Genomic DNA, 21,098 nt, shown 5'->3' on the forward strand with positions numbered 1-21,098 from the left:
GGAAGAACTATTTCTTTCATCATTTGTTTCGCATTTACATTGAACTTTATCCAACTTTATTGTGCACTCTACATAGGTAACAACTAAAAAAAACATAAACATATGTAGAACACAATAATTTTGGGTAAAATGATTTCTCTCTTTTTTTCACCGAACACTATAGTGTATTCTGTATGAAGAATACGTGCAGTCAATAAAAAGTCAATTTACCTTAGGAACTATGGGAGGCTTTAGGAAGCTACTGCACAATTATGTTCCTACCTTTTGGTCGGGGGTGCCATGAATGCTGCTTACGAAAGCAGCTCACTAGGTTCTGGAATAAAGTGATGCATGTTGCTATTTTGAGCAATGACACCGGTACAGAAGCTTCCTGTTTTTTCTCTTGAATGGCAAGCCTTTGATAGAAAGCCTGCATGGTCACATATAAGAGCTCTCTAGTAACATAGACGATCATTTGTCAGTCTTAGGAATGAGACTTGATGGGAACTCGAGATCGCTACAACTCAGACCTCCCCAGTGACTCAAAAGAACCCCTCGCTTGTATTGTCAACCACCTCGTTTATCGGCACCCCTGAAGCTCGCTCACTGGACTCCTGTGAGCCATCACGGCCAACAGTGAGGCTATTCAAGCCCAGCACGGCTTACCCGCTTCTGCCATCAGAGGGTTTATGTTACCCAGGGCACAAATTTGGCATGACGCAGCAGGGTTGAGAAAGACCAGGTGATGGCTGGCCTGCCAGTCGTTGTGGGACTTGAATGATGTTCTTCGCTAAAAGCTTGGATCTGATCCATACAGCTGGGGGACGGGGAATTGTCATTGACTGACTGACATATGTGTAGAATAACAAACAAATCAAAATGCGCTGAAGTAGACGTAGCTCTGAACTTATATCCAGTGACTAGAATGATATGATGAAAACCAAACATTTGAAGTGGGCTCGAAATAGATCCTTCATTGGCGGAAAACTGTTACTTGATAAACGCCAAGAAGTGAGTAGCTTGGGGTTTTGAAGGCTTCGAAAAAGGAATGAAAAAAAAAGACTCTACTTTGCAATTCAATTCTGTCATTCCATCACTATGTGACTTCTTCAACACACTGATTTCTTTACTTGCCTCTTTTCTTTCAAAAGTCACATCAAAGGAAAACACTTGTGCATAGCTTGTGGCAAAAGGAATTTTACAGTTTGTGAGAGAAGCTCTCAAGTTGGAAATATTTAAGTGCTTGATAGTTTTACGGTACAATTTTTTCAGCCCAACTAAAAGGCTTCAAATAGGCCTTCATTTGTTGCTCAGACTATGTTTTATGTATGGCTGGAGCTGTGAGGTATTGGCTTTGCACTTTTATTGCCCCACTTGAGTCATGCCCACTTGTAGCCATGAAAGAATGATCCAGAAAAAATATATATACACCTATATTTCCATTCTGGGATTGACAGATGAGATGCATTGTGTATTTTGTAAAAATACACACTGTATGATCACGGAAAAAGGGATTGTGGGACATGTAGATGTATGTCTCTGCAGTTGAATGATATATAATAACTCAAACAAAATGTTGCACATGTGCCATAAGTGCATTCACGCACAAACAATGTGGCAAAGTGGGCTTGCTGCGCTCGTCGATCAAACGCCAGGAATTCTGCAGTCAGCTCTGAAAAAAGAAACCCAACTTCGTAAAGTGAAACCGGAGACCCATGCAAAGTTTTTGTTATAGTTTTACTCATATGAGAAGCATTTTGTATCACACATACCCATATGGCTGATTAGGAGGCCCACATGAAATCTGTGTGCACAGAATTTAGAACGCCTGTGCATTTAAATATTTGGGCTAATTTGATTAGGCTTTCACATGCTAATTAAAGGAAAATGACAGGTTCAATACAACATAAGGTCAATCGACAGTGGCATATTTGTGGTATAATATCTGTTAACAAACTATTAAAAAATGCTACCTGAAGAGTTTTTAAATTTAAGACTTAATTATCACAATAGGTCGTATCGTGATTCCTGTTTCCCGTCTTCAAATTAAAACCCCCTTCTTCTTTTTTTACACCATTTAATATATTTAAGACTTTTATGACATTAAATTTGATAAGACTAAATTAAAGGCTTTTTAAGGACCTGCAGGGATCCTAAAAAAATATTTTTCTATATTATTATAGTTGAATTAAATATTATTATTATTGTATAACTACACAAACACAAAAAAAAACACACACACACACACACTAAAATCAAGTTAAAATGCATATTGTTTACGTCTTGAAACAGTGAGTATTTTACCATTTACAAATTGGCCTCATTCACTTCCATTCTACGCTTTTCACTGTAACCTACAGTTTTGCTTTCATAATCAAAAGAGGCACAAGTCGATATTTATTTTTTGTGGTAATCAACATTAAGAGTTGTCGATTAAACTTAACTTGCATTGAATTATCACATACCCTTACTTCCGCTTTTCCTCTGGCTCTCTTTTACTCTTTCTCTTATTACAAGCTATAAAGATCTCTGTCCAAAGGGGTTCAATGGGTCAGGCAGAGCTGCTCACCTGAAAATGAGACTGCAAGGACACCCCAAGGTAGAACAGGCTGTTAAAGAGCAGGATCAATATTAACCTGACTTCCATTTCATGCTTGCCCAATTCCAAGTCTAATAGGCTAAACTGAGCTGTTTTAAAGCAAAGTTTCCCCACAAACATATGCAAAGGTACCTGGGAATGAGGCACAGAGCAGTATAGTTTATCAAATGCTTATACAACATGGTCAGCCATTTGAGGTCCCATTAAATTCAGCCTGTTCTTCTATTTTCAGTGATTGAAGATCGTATTACATCCACAGAAAATACATTAAATTACCATGAATCAAATATAATGATGTTGTTTCTAGGGTAGTTAGAATATTTTTCGAATGAACCCAAGACACATTTCATGTCCACCCATGTCATTTCGCACAAGAGGAAATCTGAAATATTGCTAAAACACAGCGTACATTCTAACATAGACAAGCGCTATAAAAATATGTCATTGTGAATAAAAACAAGCCCCATATGCAGTGACTGCTGTCAACTGCCAGTGTTCTGACATTTGAGAGCAGTCATTTTTCAATCTCTGGTTTCTGGCAAAAATAATGGAAACTATATGTGCTCTTAACAGTTTATTTATTTAAATCACCTACGTTAACTCAACGTACCTATACACCTAGTCACAAAAGCAGCAGTAAACCTCCACTACTGCCAGTTCAGCAAAACACAGAGAAACTTTCTACAAACGATTCGATACAGCCTTACCACACATATGTACAGTGTTACATGTAACACATGTAAATGAATAGCTTTCTTAACAGTTAAAGACAAAGTAGGCGATTTGTTCCAGATTTTTTTTTTTGTTATGCTGGTTGAAAGTCTCTTCACATCCTGGTAGCAATCAGTAAGTTAAGTGGTCTAAATGTATTTATATGTATATACACTCACCTAAAGGATTATTAGGAACACCTGTTCAATTTCTCATTAATGCAATTATCTAATCAACCAATCACATGGCAGTTGCTTCAATGCATTTAGGGGTGTGGTCCTGGTCAAGACAATCTCCTGAACTCCAAACTGAATGTCAGAATGGGAAAGAAAGGTGATTTAAGCAATTTTGAGCGTGGCATGGTTGTTGGTGCCAGACGGGCCGGTCTGAGTATTTCACAATCTGCTCAGTTACTGGGATTTTCACGCACAACCTTTTCTAGGGTTTACAAAGAATGGTGTAAAAAGGGAAAAACATCCAGTATGTCCAGTCCTGTGGGCGAAAATGCCTTGTTGATGCTAGAGGTCAGAGGAGAATGGGCCGACTGATTCAAGCTGATAGAAGAGCAACTTTGACTGAAATAACCACTTGTTACAACCGAGGTATGAAGCAAAGCATTTGTGAAGCCACAACACACACAACCTTGAGGCGGATGGGCTACAACAGCAGAAGACCCCACTTGGTACCACTCATCTCCACTACAAATAGGAAAAAGAGGCTACAATTTGCACGAGCTCACCAAAATTGGACAGTTGAAGACTGGAAAAATGTTGCCTGGTCTGATGAGTCTCGATTTCTGTTGAGACATTCAGATGGTAGAGTCAGAATTTGGCGTAAACAGAATGAGAACATGGATCCATCATGCCTTGTTACCACTGTGCAGGCTGGTGGTGGTGGTGTAATGGTGTGGGGGATGTTTTCTTGGCACACTTTAGGCCCCTTAGTGCCAATAGGGCATCGTTTAAACGCCACGACCTACCTGAGCATTGTTTCTGACCATGTCCATCCCTTTATGACCACCATGTACCCATCCTGTGATGGCTACTTCCAGCAGGATAATGCACCATGTCACAAAGCTCGAATCATTTCAAATTGGTTTCTTGAACATGACAATGAGTTCACTGTACTAAAATGGCCCCCGCAGTCACCAGATCTCAACCCAATAGAGCATCTTTGGGATGTGGTGGAACGGGAGCTTCGTGCCCTGGATGTGCATCCCACAAATCTCCATCAACTGCAAGATGCTATCCTATCAATATGGACCAACATTTCTAAAGAATGCTTTCAGCACATTGTTGAATCAATGCCACGTAGAATTAAGGCAGTTCTGAAGGCGAAAGGGGGTCAAACACAGTATTAGTATGGTGTTCCTAATAATCCTTTAGGTGAGTGTATATCGTCTTTGAATGGCATAGGATCATAACATTTTCATCCAATCATTGCATTCGGTCCGAATGCAATGGTACGATGTCCTACCTGCCTGTCAACGTGTGTATTTCCATACCTCCACGAACCTGCTCAGGCAGACATCACACATCATCAGTGAATTTCATGCAGTGCAGAATTAGATAGACGTCAGTCACAGAGCACCGCAACAGAAACAGCAGCCATCTGTTACAGTTCTTCCTGAACCAAAACAACGAGCTTATGTTGCGTTCACACCATACAGTAACTACTGTAATTTGGAAGAGATGGAAACCCGTGACGTTATACTCGGAGCGGTTCATGTCTCGAATTTATGCGTTTCAATGGCAACACGATCAACGCCGAAATGAATCAGCAGCAGTCAAGTGGTACAGGTCAGTGCTCTTTAAATGGTTTATGTTCATTATTATTGTAATGTTATGTTCTTTGAAACATGAGGTAGTTTAATGCCGTCTCTCATCTCTTGACGCTTTGCAGACTCTGCTGTACACGTTCATGTGTTCTGAAGGAGGTGTGGCTTTGTAGATGCTCTGGAGGGAGGGTGGGATCTTATGCTTTCAAAGCTAACTTGCTATTGCCAGCTTCTCCGAAAATTGCCTACCCTACCTTTAAGGGATCTTCTTATGAGTGCTGTTAGAAGCAATGGACTAAATTAATATAATCAAATTCATATTATTCAAATGAATAATTTTAATAAGCTCATATTTATATAAAATAAAAGCAGTACTGTGATGGTTTAAGAAAATTCTCCTTTCTTTTGTATAAAACCCATCTAGATAAGCCTGTCTTTGCTCTCCCTCAGTCTCTCTCTATGGCATTGTGGGGGCAACATCTGACTACAGGCAATCCCTTTCACATGACAATCTTATGCATTATTCCACTCATTAAAGACTGGGAGAAGCCTGGGGACCTCAACAAGTCCTCAATCACAGCGGCCCCAGACACTAGACCGCGGGTCCACTGAGACGCACTGACAACTTACCGAGGACAGGCAGAAAAGGGAGCCGGGCCAAAGGAATACTGCAGTGGTGTGAGCTTCAAAAGAAATGCATGCGATATGCTGTGTAATATGTTTGAAAGACAGTGTGAATTTAGATATGGTGGCAAAATGAATTGGAGGGGAAAAAATGTGACATGAGCAGGGGCCACCTGCAGGTCAAGGAACAGCTGGCATGTGTATGTACCAGTTTGCATGTGTGTGTTCTGGCTCTGACAAACAGACCATCTGACATGGCCTCAAAACAGTTGGCCACAAAAGGCCAGACATGTAGATAGACACAATATTACTGCATAACAAGTCACAGAACACACTTTAAAATGACATATGTACACCAAAATGAATCAAATCACTGGTTAATATGTGGTGTTTAGGGCAAAATCTAGATGTAATGTCTATAATCAAAGAGTATAATTTTCATTACATTAAAGTGCGATCCATTAGCACCCCAGGTGGCCATAAGCAACATTTTAGCAAAACATGCTGTCAAATACCACTCCCATATGCCTCTACATATATGAGCTAATATCAAGGGTTCACTTGTGTATATTGTTTTAAATAAATGGGCCTATTTCACTTGCCTTTGCCCCTAGTAGGTTTCCCCAAGTGTAATGGAAATAGTTACAGTAACTATTCTGAGCACAGGAGAGAAGTCGCCCCATTGTACTTGAGAATCAATAGATTTGCCCTTGTTCGGTTAATAAACTCCCCCTCGTATCTTCAATTTGATGCCTGGAGGAGAAGCGCCCGCAGTGGTTAATAGTATTGAACCATTTCTCTATTAAAGCCTCTGTTGCAAGACACAGAGCCAAATCGACAGCCGTGCGGTGGGCAACGCTGCAAGATCAAACGGGTCAATGAGGAAAAATGTTTGAGTGCAAAAGCCAGAAACGGTAAAAAAAAAAAAAAAACATGGCGCACAATTTTCCTCTCAACAATGTGTGCAGTTAGAATATAAAAACCTGCCATAAAACCTTCTTGCCATGTTCAATTGACAAGGCCCATAAATATACAACCTATAAAGCTGACAACGAACTATTTCTCAGCTCTGAGAATATCAGTTGCGTCCAAGAGTTGATTGGAGGTTTTCTAATTCGCATATGTGTATCCCATTTGGTGAACAATGATGTCATTGTATGAAATGAACGCAATTTGGGGATAATGAGCAAGACTGACAGAGTCCAGCAACATTTTTGATTGGCTGTTGGCAGAATTACTGACCGTAGTCCTCCAGTGATTTGCACGTAATATCCAAGTGGGTGGAGCCAAAAGGGTTTCGGATGAATCTCCGCCTCCTCCGGAGGTCATCCTCCCAGTAATCCAGACGCCAGAAGTCATGCAGCTGACTGGAAAAGGGGAAAAGACAGGAACTCCTGTTAGGAATCAGAAAAAAAACAAGTTGAAAAGCTAAAATTAAAGCATATATATATATATATATATATATATATATATATATATATATATATATATATATATATATATATACAACATGTACAATAGAAACAGACATATATTGAACCCATTTCCATCATATTTGAAAACAGCATGCTTTGGTAAATTGGTAAACAATAAAGGCAAATTATTAACTACCAAGTCATAATTATGAGATAAAATGTCATAATTATGACATAGTATGTCATAATTATGAGATAACGTTAATAAGATAATGAAAATTCTAATTCGTATAATTATGACATACTAATTCATACATGCACTTGTAAGATCAAAAAGTTTAAATTATGATAAGTCATAATTATGACAAAAGGGTTTAATTATGAAATTTATTAATTAGTCAAAATTAATTATGAGATATAGTCGAAATTGAGTCCAAATTATGTCAACATTTTGACTACTATATGTCATAATTCTGACATTTTATTTTATAATTAGTATTTAGCAAAGCATGATTTTTTTGTGGCAGAAATGGGCTTCCACACACACACACACACACACACACACACACACACACACACACACACACACACACACACACACACACACACACACACACACACACACACACACACAAGAAAGCACTTAGATTTATATAGTAGTGTAATATTCTACATACAACGCTATGGAGAATTGCATTTTGGAGTGCACCCAAACCAAAGGGTTCCACATGAGGGAGAATCAAACGATATCTGGTAAAATAAAGCTAATTCATGAAGTTCATTAAAGCTCCAGAAACCCAGACAAGCTTTTCCACGAGAACCCCTGGTGCATAAAACAGCAGCCGTGGCTATCCAGCACACAAATAAATAACAGCAAAGTCCCATTAACAAATACTGTATCAAATTACAAGTATAAATGGCACAGCTTGGCTCCTTTTTACTGTGTTTTTTAACAAGTCTTGTAAATCAGAGCTAGGACCCTCTATGCAGCCGGAGAGGGGTTTTAATGATGCCGGGGTCTCACCATAGCCACACCCCAGGCCAATAAAACAGAGACCCCCTCCCTCCGCATATGTGCAGCTGTGATTAAAATAACGTGCTGAAATATTCATTGAAATGATTCCCAGGGCCCTGGAGCAAGCTGCAGAAAATTGCGTTTTTATTCATTATTAATAACAGCGAATTAGAGGCCGTATAAAAGAAGAAATGAGAGGCCGAGAAAAAAGGGGAGCGCGGGGAATGAGAGGGAAACAGCTACAGCATGTGGTAACCATCTTTGTAAATGATTATTCCAACATTAGCAGGGACCTGGGCTAATTTTATTGCTTGCAGCTAATGCAAACCATTAAGGGCAGGGACCAGCATCAGGTTACTAAGTGCAGAACGTTTCGAGCGCGCTCGGGCTGGAGATGTTTCAAAGGCTTTAAAACGGTGTGTGAGAGAAAGGGAAAGGAAAAAGCACAGAAGGGAAAAGCAGGCCAGCACCGAATAATACTGCAGCTAATTTACTCCAAAGAGGATTTAGAGAGTGATGATTGGTGTAATTGGGGGATAGATGACAGCATGGTATGGGACAATCACCAAATTCCACATGTGGTTTATCTTCATTACCAGCTACTCATGGGGAAATACACCATCCACTTTGAGCCATATACTAATTCCCATCATAAAATATAACTTGAGTGATTAGTCTATGTTCTATCTTACAAAAAGAGACTATCTGATACAATATTGTAAAAAAAAAGAAAAGAAAAAAAAAAGATTGATTTGTGCAAAATTTGTAGATGAAATAGGATATAATGAACACACAATAGCTTTTTGTTTAAAATTCAAGTTGTCATTCATTGATAATCTTGTTACATCTATGCTAAGAAGCGTCAAACTGTCATGTCACTGAGAAACCAACGCCATTGTTTCTGACATCATAACAGTTTGAAATGCGTATTGTGCAATGCAATGTAATGGAAGTAGTGACAGATCTTTATCAAAAAAGAAAAAAAGGATGGAGGGTTTCAATCCATCGGTTGTTGATTGGACTGAGGAAGATCTGAATGCCTCAAATGTCTGTTGTTTCATCGGAGGATCGAGTTATGACATTTTGATAAAAAATTACAAGGTCAAATAAAATAAAAAGAAAATGAATGAATCATCCACAATAATGTAAATTTAGAAAATAGATGATGAATTTCCCTTCCATGCCAACTTTAAGAGCTGCAATGGAGGGGAAGATTTTCAGTAAATAACAACGCTACTTTACACAAAACTGTCATGTAGTGCTTTCGGGGGGGTTTTCTAAAAAAAATTTTTTTTAACTTTTTATCATTACAGTCACTATAAACTGTCATTATATGAGACAGTATAATATAATGACAGTTTATATAATTTTTTTTTTTTTTTTTATTTTTTTTATGCATTTACATGAATAAATCCACATGAAAAAAGCTCTGGAATAGCACTAATAATAAGAACAACTTTATTATTTGCCCACTAAGAAAAACAAAAAACAAGAAAATGATAAAAAGAGAAGCCAACATTCTCGCTTTAACACCAGGCAGCCATTCCATTAAAAAAATAATCTTCAGATCCTACCGAGGTGTTTGCCCCAAGCTATGGATTGAATTGAATGGGCCTCTCTCCACTCTGCCATAATATTGAGGCAGTCTAAACAGATTAAAGTGTTACAGCAGGATCACATCACAAAAGCTGCTCCTTGTTGCGTGAATATTATATCTACAAATGTCAAGAAATCAGGAGGCTCAAGGGACTTAACCGAGCTCTGACAGCAACACGAGTGCTCGTTCTCAGTTTAACATCAATCAAGAATGTGTGTGTGTAGGAAACAAAGCCTGTTTGCATACATGAGCGGCATGCCAAAAGTTCATCACTCGCCGGGGTATGAAAAGCAAAGCGCTGTGTCTGGGGCTTGTCTGTTGTCAGTCTTATACCTCGAGAGCCAGACAGAGATGTCAAGAGGCGTACGGGCCAGAGTCACGTAAATGACATTGTAAATGCAAGATTACAGCGTGAAAAAAAATGTAAATCCCACTGAGGCAACCAGGCAATTACCATTTAAGATTAGAACATCCAAAGCTGCCTGCGAGTAGGCAATGTAGCGCGCGGCCGCAGGAGAAATCCAAGCACGTACACTTTGAAGATTTCTGAGTTTCCCCTCCCTCAGCGTACATGATGATTTTGATTTGGTTTGACAGCAGTATGTCGGCTGTGTACAGCAATTCAGAGGAAAGCCCAAACATTTTCGTTTTCTTCTTAATAAGGGGATTAGACAAGCACTCGGAATTACAATGAACGATAAACCGAAGGGTGCTCGATGACACCGTTTACATTTCTTCACCTTCTCTTTCTCCTAAAGCATATGCTTTTACTTTGGTGGTTGTTTCCGCAGGATTGGACGGGGGTCCAGTGATACGTTAAACCCTGCGGTCAACATATAGAGCCGGATTTAGTCAGTGCCAAAAGTGCCATGACGTGAGTTTCCTCACCCAGGGTGGTCCAGCTAAAAAGAGGGGTTTTCCACAGGGAGATTGTGGATGTATACTGTAAACTTTTAACAATTTATTTAGGCCCACTAAAATGGTTATAGCAGTCCTTTTCAAAAGCAACAGGTATATATATATATATATATATATATATATATATATATATATATATATATATATATATATATATATATATATATATATATATATATATACATTTTTTTTAAGCAATATGACACAAGCAGGAATGCTGATTGTGTGTAATTTTACGGTTTGTAATCCACAAAAGAATTAAGGCCAGTTCACGCAGAAAGCAATTTTGCCTTTTAGAATGGCAGAGGCAGGGCAGAAAAAAGAAAAAAAGCAATTTTTCTTAATTTAACTTGAGCAGCATGTTTTCAGAAAGCTGCGTTATGCGTGAGTTGCTGCAGAAGATGTGAGCAGAAAAGTCAAACATGTCCGTCTAGTGCAGAAAAACAGAAATGCAAGCAACTTGTTTCGCGTCGCAGAACAACCCGAAAAATTCGTTTTGTTCACTGATACAGAATAAATCGGCCGAATGAACATTCACTAACTAACTAATAGATAGCCACTTGTTCATTCCTGGATGAATCAGTGTTTTAATCCAAAGTCCCTTTAAGACAAGTAATTTCACTCGGCGGCCATCTTTGAAGTGCAGCTCCCAAATCTTTGAATGGGGAAACATCAAATTCTCCAAAACAGTTTGCCAAGCTTACGATTAAATTTCATATTTGAAATTACCAATGAAAATCTGATCTCATAAATTTTTGTACTAAACGCTCAATGACAGAAAATGTCATGTTTCAGACTGGATCAAGCTAATGAGCATGTGCAGTTGAAGCACACGTCTGACTGTTTCTGTAGGAACCGGAGCTTTTAACGGCAGTTGCAGTGAAGTGATGATTTTACCAATCGGCGATTGGCTCTTATTTAGAAGACGGGACTTGTTCTGCCAAACTGAGCGTTGCACTTTTCCCCATTCAAAACAATACGAGTGACGAGTGTGTTATTCTATAGTCTTTGTTTTAAACTAAACGGTTGAGTGAATGATTCAAATGCACTCACTCATGATAATCACTTGTCGCCATCTACTGACATAACAATGTAACTTTCATTTAAAGTCACTGACAAATCCCCACCACTAATGCACAGAATGAGGGCGCCTATATTATGCTGCGACAAGAACGCTTTGAATTTGTTATTTAAATGGGATGAAGCCTTGTAAGGGTAAAGAGGGAAAAATCTGCAAAAGATTTTGCATCAGCTGACCATTAACAGTATCAAAGAGGTGGGACCAGCTGAGCAGTGAACTGCTCTATATTCATTCCCTGCCACCGGGCTTTATCTAGCATTTTTCCAAAATATGTTGGACTCTTCATGCACTCAACAGTCACAGATTTTCTTACATAGCAGAAGGGAAGACAAAATAACTTTATAAAAATCCATACACTAGACAGTTGAGTACATCGTGCGTAGTATAAGTACACAGTTAGGACAAGTTCAGTAAAAAGTCTCTTTGATGTTATATCAGCACTTGTTGTATAAATATCAATAGTAGCTGTTAGTGCTGTTGTCCAGGAGTCTTTATTGGAGAATAAAACCAGTAATAGGCTACTAAATTGTTTTAGATTTTAAAAAGGAAAGACTATATTCTCGCTGGTCTTCACATTAAAGAGTGGATCCTGATAGCCGTTTCATCTGAATGGTAATCACTCACTGGAATTAGCTTCCGACACGCTCGACTTTACCAATCGTGCGGCTCATGATGACAGCCATAAAGGATGGTGGAGGGCCGGCCCTCCTCGAAAGCGGCTCAAATTTATTAGTCACATCGCCCATCAATCACCCAAATGGATTTCCAACTGCATTTTAAAAGCTAATTTCCCTGCACTGATAACCAAAACTATCAGCCGACCAGCATGCCAGTCATTATTTACTACTGCTTTGGGTCTTATTTTTTTTCTAAATGCATCACAAAAGACTGGTATCAAAATTGTCTGTATCCCCCTCTCTCTACCACACATTAAAAACACTCTCAGAGAGTGAGAACAAGATTTAGGACTCTTGTGTCCATAGGGCATGTGTTGTTTGTGAAAGGCTGTAAAAATTTGACAGCCATGATTCAGTATAAAATGGCAAAATGGGAAATAAAGGAAAGGATAACAATTTAATCTTAAAATACAATATATAGCTATGTTTTTTTTTTTTGTTTTTTTTTTTTTGGAAAGCCCAGCTGCAGATATGATATATTGGGCTTTTACACTGGTATTGTGGGGGATTATGGGATGCTGGTTCATGAGATGGATTACCCTGTTACCGTGCTGCTCCGCAGGGCTTGAACGGTCAAAGCTAGCAGACCTTCATTGTACATCTCCAAAGATTCATTTAAGTGGGAGGATTCAGGGGTGTAACTGTTTCTAAGTAGACAGCTGTTTTGACCACCTCCGAGTCTCTTTGGTCTAATAGAGCCTGAGTCTTCTGAGTGGAGCCTTTCTGAATATGGCCTTGTTCACACAGACAAAAATAAATAAATAAACGCATAAAATCCCAATCTCAATCTAAACCACATAATAAAGGTGGTTTGAAACTGTTTCAAAACTGTCAAATAATATATTATTATGATTTGGCCTTTGGGACATGAATTCATACACAATGTGCAGTAGTGTCTCTTTCCCTGTGTGGTTGCATTTGCTATGTATAATTATTTAAATATATAGGTTAATGTACAAGTGGTTTTGGATACAGTATATGCAATAATGCATAAAATACAGTAATGTCTCAGGCACTTATTTTGTGTACGGACAAGAGCAAAGGCAACATTTTCAGTTGTCCCCTCTTTCTACAATCTATCTATCTATCTATCTATCTATCTATCTATCTATCTATCTATCTATCTATCTATCTATCTATCTATCTATCTATCTATCTATCTATCTATCTATCTATCTATCTATCTATCTATCTATCTATCTATCTATCTATCTATCTATCTATCTATCTATCTATCTATCTATCTATCTATCTATCTACCTATCTCATTTGTGTGTATGAACAGTCCTTTTTATTCTGCATGAGTGTGTGTTTGTGTATTTATTTCCATAAAAACTAGCATAACACAAAAATAGAAAGAATAAAATAAATAAATAAATAAATAAAGTATAATGAATGTCCAACATATAACAGAAAAATAGGGCTTTTAATAAAAAAAAATATATATATATATATATATATTTTATGGGGTTCTATTATGGCCTTTTACTACTTAATCTTGATTTTGTTTTTGGGGTGTACTATACTGCTATTTTACATTATTACAGCTCCTCTCTCCCCAGTCTGGCCTGAACGCGACGTTTATTTCCTGTTTCTTTGAAGCCCCTCCTTCCGAAATATGAAATGTGCTGTGATTGGTCAGTGGGCCCAGTGTGTTGTGATTGGCAGTGCTTAGCACGTGTTCAGGAAATGTCCCGCCCCTCCATAACGGCGAGTTCTATTCTACTGTAAATATTAAATATTTAAACCAATTTGAGCCCGATTCAGACCCTGACAATGTTAAAGGAGAACTTGGTAACTTTTTTAACTTAATAAAACTGTCTAGAAATCATTTGGATGGTTAAACAACCTGTTCTGGTGATATTGGTGACTTTCCCCGCTCCCCCCAGCGTTCCCAGGCGGAAAACCAACCTTGCAACTTGGGTACTACCGTCCTGGCAAAATAGAAATTGGAAGTCTCGTGAGAAGCGAGAACGGGAACGACCGCGAAACACGAATCGCTTTAAGGCAATTCAACATAAACACACACGCATGTATGATGTATAACCAGATTACCCACCTCGGTAGACAAAGCTCCACACGATTCAGTTGGCTTGCTCCGATCAAAACAAACGCACATGAGCAGCGGTAGAGAGGGGGAGGAGGCCACCGCAAGTGAGTTTTTTACGACCGTGTTGTGACATATACGCCCCCCCCACAGCTGTAGGGGGAGCTCGTGGGGAAAACATGCGACAACAAAAGGGAAAATCAGCGAAGAAGTGACTAGAGTTCGCTAGAGTTGCCGAGTTCTCCTTTAACAAACAAAAGGATCGTCCAGAACAGATTTCATGCACAGACTTTGCAAGCACGGATTTCACAGGACGTTTCAGAGTGGTATGTTTTTATTTGTAATTTTCTTATACATTTTATGACCCCGATGCTATATACAATTTAATCATGATATTTGTTGGAAAACTAAGGTAATACAAACAATAATCGATCACAAAACCAAGGTTAATTTTCCTAAGGGGCGATGAACAGTCTTACAAAAGCGAAATCTTACAAAAAGCGAAAGCTTACAAAAGCTACAGTAGACACTATATCAACACTAATGTTGGCTAGCAGGCAAGCGGAGCAACAAAAAACCGTATAGTTGGAGCTGTTAATATAGAAAACGCAACTACGAATAATAAGGCATACTTACAAGTTGTGATCCACAAACAACAGATTGTACTGACAAGTGGGAACTACTCCATTTCAGGAGAAGCTTTTGTGCGTATAGCCTGCATTGTGGTTCTGGAAGCTGTTAAATGTGCAGCACACAGATAAACGCTGGGGTTATAATATTCAAGAACAGTGTTGAAAATCTATTTTAACCACTCTAAGTTCGTCAGCCTTAGGAATGTCAAACAAATGAGTTTTGGAAAAGGGGTGGATAAAACAGTGTGTCTGTGACATAGCAGCAGCTCAACCAGGCCTCATCCGTATTTTTGCATATTCAGTGGGCGGGGATTATTTAAATTAGTAAAATTGTGACTTCACAAAGCCCAGAAAAAACGCATTGTAGGCCAAACGAGTCATTCGTTACAGTTCTTGGAAAGTGGATTCTGTTAAATAAAATATCTCCCTTTTGAGTGGACTTTGAGCTTTGTAACCTTGCAGATCTTTTTGTATGCTCAAACAACAACATCACACATGAACTGAAGTTGAAAAAGTGCAAAAACATAATAGGACCCCTTTTAAGCTACATTTAATAAAGTTAAGTTAAACATTTTTAATTACGATATGCCAAATATTTTGAATTAATCACATTTTATTGCAAAGATTAATATTTATTTGTTGAGAAAAGTCCCCAAATGCAGATTTTTGTGGCATATAAAACACTGATAATGTCTTTATAAGTCACTATATGGGTTATTTCTATATTACTGTATATAGCATACAATCCACAGTAATTCATTTAGAGTTTGTCAGTTTGTCTGCATGTGCTGTTTTTAATTCATTGGTTTAAGGAGCCCATGCAGAATGATGCCTTTGGCTGGGACACTAAATTAACATTAAATGGACATGTTTGATTGACAGCTCAAGAGAAGAATACGGTCATGATCACGTCACTGAGGCCATTGATGATTATCTGGAAATAACATCACTACAGATAGTCTCTTGTTGTGGCACATGAGAGAATGGCAGGGAAATTCAATAAGGCACTATTATGTTCTCATTAAATGCATCCATTGGGGACATAAATGGAACATAATTAGTAAAATAGCAGTAATCAGCGACTGGTTTCTATTTTGGGGGTTGCCTGGCTTTCCTCAGTGCCACACTGACTCTGTGACATTACGGCTGCCATTCTTCATGTTCAAGACACAAAACACACGCTCAACACTTTCAATGAAGTCAAGCCAAGACATGCCCTCTCTATTCCCGTCGCATACGTCTGTTTAAAATTTAGCACTACTTCAAACTAATATAGCTTGATCTTTTAGGTCTGACAGCCAAAATCCATTCCAAGATGGAGATTATTTAATATGCTTTTACGATTTTTACTTGAGACAGTATTCCTCATGGAATTGCACCTCAGATGGAAATTGTTTACGCTTGAGGTAGCCTGACTGCAAAAGCCACAAAAAAGGATGCCTCATGCAATATTTAAGAAAAACAGCTTTTGGTAAACAGATCTTCTCTGAATATATTCTATAGCTTGAACTTTTCATCTTTGTCCTGGCTTTCATTTCTTCCAAACGGTGTATATCTAAATCAAGGCCAAATCATACGTAAACACTCCAGAGTAAGTATCCAGGCATTTTTCAAGTCTCATCCTTCAAGTTAAACATTTAAACATGATGCAAGTTGCAGTCTTAATATAAAGGTTGTAAAACAGTGTTTTCAAAACGATGCATTATAGATTCCATAGACGCAACAAACCTTTTTGTGAACAGTTCTTAACCTTTTTTTTTTTTTTCATTGTTTGAAGAACATTTTAATCATTTAAAGAACTGTTTTCCACTATAAAGAACCATTTATTTAATAAAAAAGTTCCATGGATGTTAACGTTTCTTTATAGAACCATAAATGCCAATAAAGAACCTTTATTTTTCAGTGTATGTTTTTATTTCTGATTAAATTTTCTTTATAATCTTTGAAATGTGACAAAATGTGATACATGTGATAGTCCACCAGAACCCAATCAAATTACAGTATTTTTCCGGTGAGGGAAAGCCTTCATTATGTAGCTGAATCAAACTAAAATACTTGAGCAGACACATAAAAAGCACTTTGGCTGAAGACTGGCAAGGCCTGCATTGCGGGTCACTGCTTTGGATAAAGACAGACGTGGCTGCCTGGGTGAGAGACAGAGTTCTAGTACAGGTCAGGCGTCCCTTCTCGCACGTTTCGGCGAACCGTCCATCTCTCGTCAAAGACAAAGCCAACGGAGTGGGAAAACTCTAGCAGTCGCGCTCTTTTCTGTTGAAATTAATGATCGTTCCAACGGCCCTCTTCCCAGAGATAATTAGCACAGACTTTGAGGTTAAGCATGCCTAAGGGGAAGTGACTTTGTGTAGGTCAAAAACAATCGGAGGGGTCTGTGGGTGAAAGAATCATTGTGAAAGTTTCTAGCTTGGAAATGGTGGCCACAGGTCTTCAGCTTACCAAACTTTTTGCAACAAAGGAAGTTTCAGTGGAAACTAGCATAGAGGACTTTATTTCAAGTTCATTTCAAGGCTAGACACAATAATGAAAGTCATTCGGGGAAAGGTGTGTAAGAGTTGTTTCAATATTTTCTCCATCAGTCTACAAATGTCATTTGAAAGATCATTTGAATCACATTCACTGTTCTCTCCTGATTTCCCTAATTAGCTTAAAGAAATACTGTAGATTGGCAGAGAAATGAAAATCATTATTCACACACCCTCTTTTTCCCCCCCGTGGAACACCAAAGGACAATTTTTAAAGATTAAGACAGACTACACATGGACTCCATACAGTGACAATTCATAGTAACCAAGGCTCTCAACGTCCAAAAATTGACATTTTCGTTCTTTTGAACTTGCTATTCATCATAGCCTAGAAATCTAGACGCACCCTAGCGGCAGCAAAATGTATTTTGCAGCCAGGGTAGTCCAGCAACTCTCCATTGACTTTCGTGCTGGAAAAACCTAAATTGGGTCAGGCCAATCACGTCGTGTATAGAGTAGGCGGGGCGGGCTTAACATAATGACGACAGAGTTGCGATGGTTCCCTGCTAACTGTTACTTGAAAACAAAGAAGAGCTGCTGCTGGAGAACAGTCTTTCGAATCGGCTTTGGCCGCGACTCTGGAGGACTTGGAGTTAAGTTTTTCTTTGAGAAAAGAGCAAAGAACGGCACTTAAGTCATTCTTAAAAAAGGAAGATGTGTTCGTAATTTTGCCGGCCAGATTCAAAAGTTGAATCTATCAACTAACGTTAGCTCCGCTGTTGGGAAAACGCTCTGATTGGTTGAAGCGCTGTCCTATTGCGTGCAGAGGGAATTTGAAAGACAGCCGTTTATCCCGCCCCTCAGATTGAGCCGTGTCTATGGAGAGTTGCCAGACCTAGATGTAGGTCTGGCTTGCCAGGCTATTCATCAATGAATCCTGCATAAAATGTATCACAGTTTCCAAGGACCATGTGACAATTTCTGAAGGATAATGCGAGTAATGGCCTGACTTAAAGGAGAACTCCAGTCAATTTTAACATTGAGCTCATTTTTTTGTAAATTTGGAGTGCTGTCAATACAGAGAACAATGACAAAAATCGGTGTTGCCTACATGATCACGCGCGTGAACTCGGCAATCGACTACTTTGGGCTTCAACCGAAAACAGGATGTAAACACAGGTATTTGCGCTGGCTTAAATAACATCACTTTTATTCATATTTTTCACATCTACTGCAGTCAGATTCACTCGTGTTCACTCTGAAGGAATCACTCACATTTTCTGTGCACTTGTAATGACACATCAATGATGTTAAGAGGCTAAAAGCAGGTTTAGTACTTGCCCCATTGAAGTCAACAGGGTGCAAATTTTAAAAATAGAATAACTCGGTGTAGGCAACACCGATTTTTGTCGTTGTTCTCTGTATTGACAGCACTCCAAATGTACAAAAAAATGAGCTCAATGTTAAAATTGACCGGAGTTCTCCTTTAAAAAGTTTAGGGTTGGTAAGATTTTTCACAGAAGTAGGTTTTTGACACAAGTAGGGTACAACAAAATCAAATCAAATCAAATAAATTTAGAACCTCCTTTTATGGTTCTTATGGGAGTTTGACTGATGTCAAGTCAAGTCACCTTTATTTATATAGCCTAATGCTTTATACAATACATATTCTTTTAAAGAAGCTTCACAGTGATAAACAGGAAAATAATCAATGATGCAAATATGAGACAAATTTAAATTCTGATGTGAAGAAGCTCAATAGAAGACAATAGTGTCTTTAATCAGCTCGAATCAGGTAAAACTTCTTACAGAAAAAAACACTCAAATTCTCCTTTGGTGTTCCATACTGGGAAAATAAAATCATTCGGATTTGGAATGACAAGAAGTTGAGTAAATAATGACGGCTCTTTATTTCCTGTAATTCATACATGCACATGGTGTGACTTGCAAACTCTAGATCACAGTTGATATTTTATTTAGACCTAAGACCAAAAATCCCAATTTTGGGGGGTCTAAATCCCATAAGAGCAGTATAAATTTTCCTTCAATTGCTGCTATTAGATTTGATAACCTTTCAACCACTCCCAGTGAGACTACTTAACCAAGCCATATGTAACTGGAAGGCTCCATTCTATCACCAAGTTATTATCCAGTACGGGACTGCTGCCATCCATCAAACAAGAGACCACGCGCACCGTTATTCAACGGAAATGGTGCCTCCCTCATTCTCCACCTCCAACAAATCAATACATGCCACTACTCTCCATCTCTTGACACTGTCTTTTTTCTTCATCTCCCTCCTTACAGTCAACAGAAAAAAAAAGTAATTATACAAGAGAAAGTGTTGACAATCAATACACAAGTCAGGTTAAGTTAAGGTCTGAGGTGGTCCAGGTATGCTGGTCCTCCATCAGCTGTCCGCTATAGTGCTGACGTTGACAAAGGGCACGAACGCAACACCGGGACGCCTGTCCACTGTGACCGCAGACTTTAAATTGTTTTGTCACGGACAGCCATTTTGAAGCAATTAGCACCTGAATGACTGTTTCAAGCTACGTTAAACTCCAGGAAACGGACGCTAAGAAGAAGTATTATTGGACACCTAGCACAGTCAGCTACGCGCCATTGCATGGCAAAAAATGCTGATTGGAAATCGGTGGATGTCAGCTTTATTCAGTGTGACATGACGCTTGGGAAGAGTGCTGAGACCGAGTGTGTTTTGCACAACTAGCATGAGAAGTTTTCATTAGCATACTACCAAACTACTTATACTGTTATTGGAATACCAACAGTTTAGACAACTTGGATTAAAAAGAAAAACGCATTATAATTTGACTCCACTTCATGAAGATAGCAACGCAATGCAACACAATGAAGTAATGTTTTAAAAAGTGTGTAATTTCTGTGCTATTTATTTACTATGGATATGATAATGGAGGACTGTGAGTGGCATAATAACAAAACTTAATTGAAAACAATTTGGATAGAACATAAATTACACACATTTTAAAGTGAGAAACACACATTTTAAAATATCTCAAAGATTTGTGATCTAGTTAATTGATTATGACAAAAAAGCGCCTTAGGTTGCCTCCGAATATGACATGAGAATTAGAGAGCTGGATAACAGACCAGTGACATGCAAATAAATGGCTCCATGATTTTTCAATTTCATAGATTTCTTTTCCATCATTAATCCCGACGCTGACGTCTTCTCACTTTTGACACGACTGAACTTTATAATTCACTGGTGGAGGTCGGAGGTCAACAGGAGAGGGAAAGGAAAATAAGTCCCTCAGAGGAACGCGAGAAAAAAAAAAATCTGACATCCAATTTTCGACTTGATTTATCAGTGTAAAGCCAAAATTGATAGTGTGTCATTACTGGGCTCAGAGCTGTCTGGCAACGTCCTATCAAAGCCTTCTCCTTCTGATTTAGCGGCACAGATCAATACAACCCTATACTGTTTCAATTTGAGAAGTATTGATTTTCTGATGCCGACTCAATACAGGGGACATTCATCATCAGGCAAGCATAAAGTTTGAT

At 38.5% G+C, this 21,098-nt stretch overlaps 1 protein-coding gene across 1 annotated transcript in view; it reads right to left on the bottom strand.

Moving 5' to 3' along the window:
• The window catches only part of nbeab (neurobeachin b), a 298,682-nt gene that overhangs the window by 87,972 nt on the left and 189,612 nt on the right, over nucleotides 1–21,098 (bottom strand). The window contains exon 38 of the mRNA XM_081369689.1: nucleotides 6,933–7,057. Coding sequence (XP_081225815.1) covers nucleotides 6,933–7,057 — 125 coding nt within the window. The remainder of the gene's footprint in view (nucleotides 1–6,932; nucleotides 7,058–21,098) is intronic.

The sequence above is a fragment of the Scardinius erythrophthalmus genome (assembly GCF_964197995.2).
Source record: "Scardinius erythrophthalmus genome assembly, chromosome: 7".
Lineage (NCBI taxonomy): Eukaryota > Metazoa > Chordata > Actinopteri > Cypriniformes > Leuciscidae > Scardinius > Scardinius erythrophthalmus.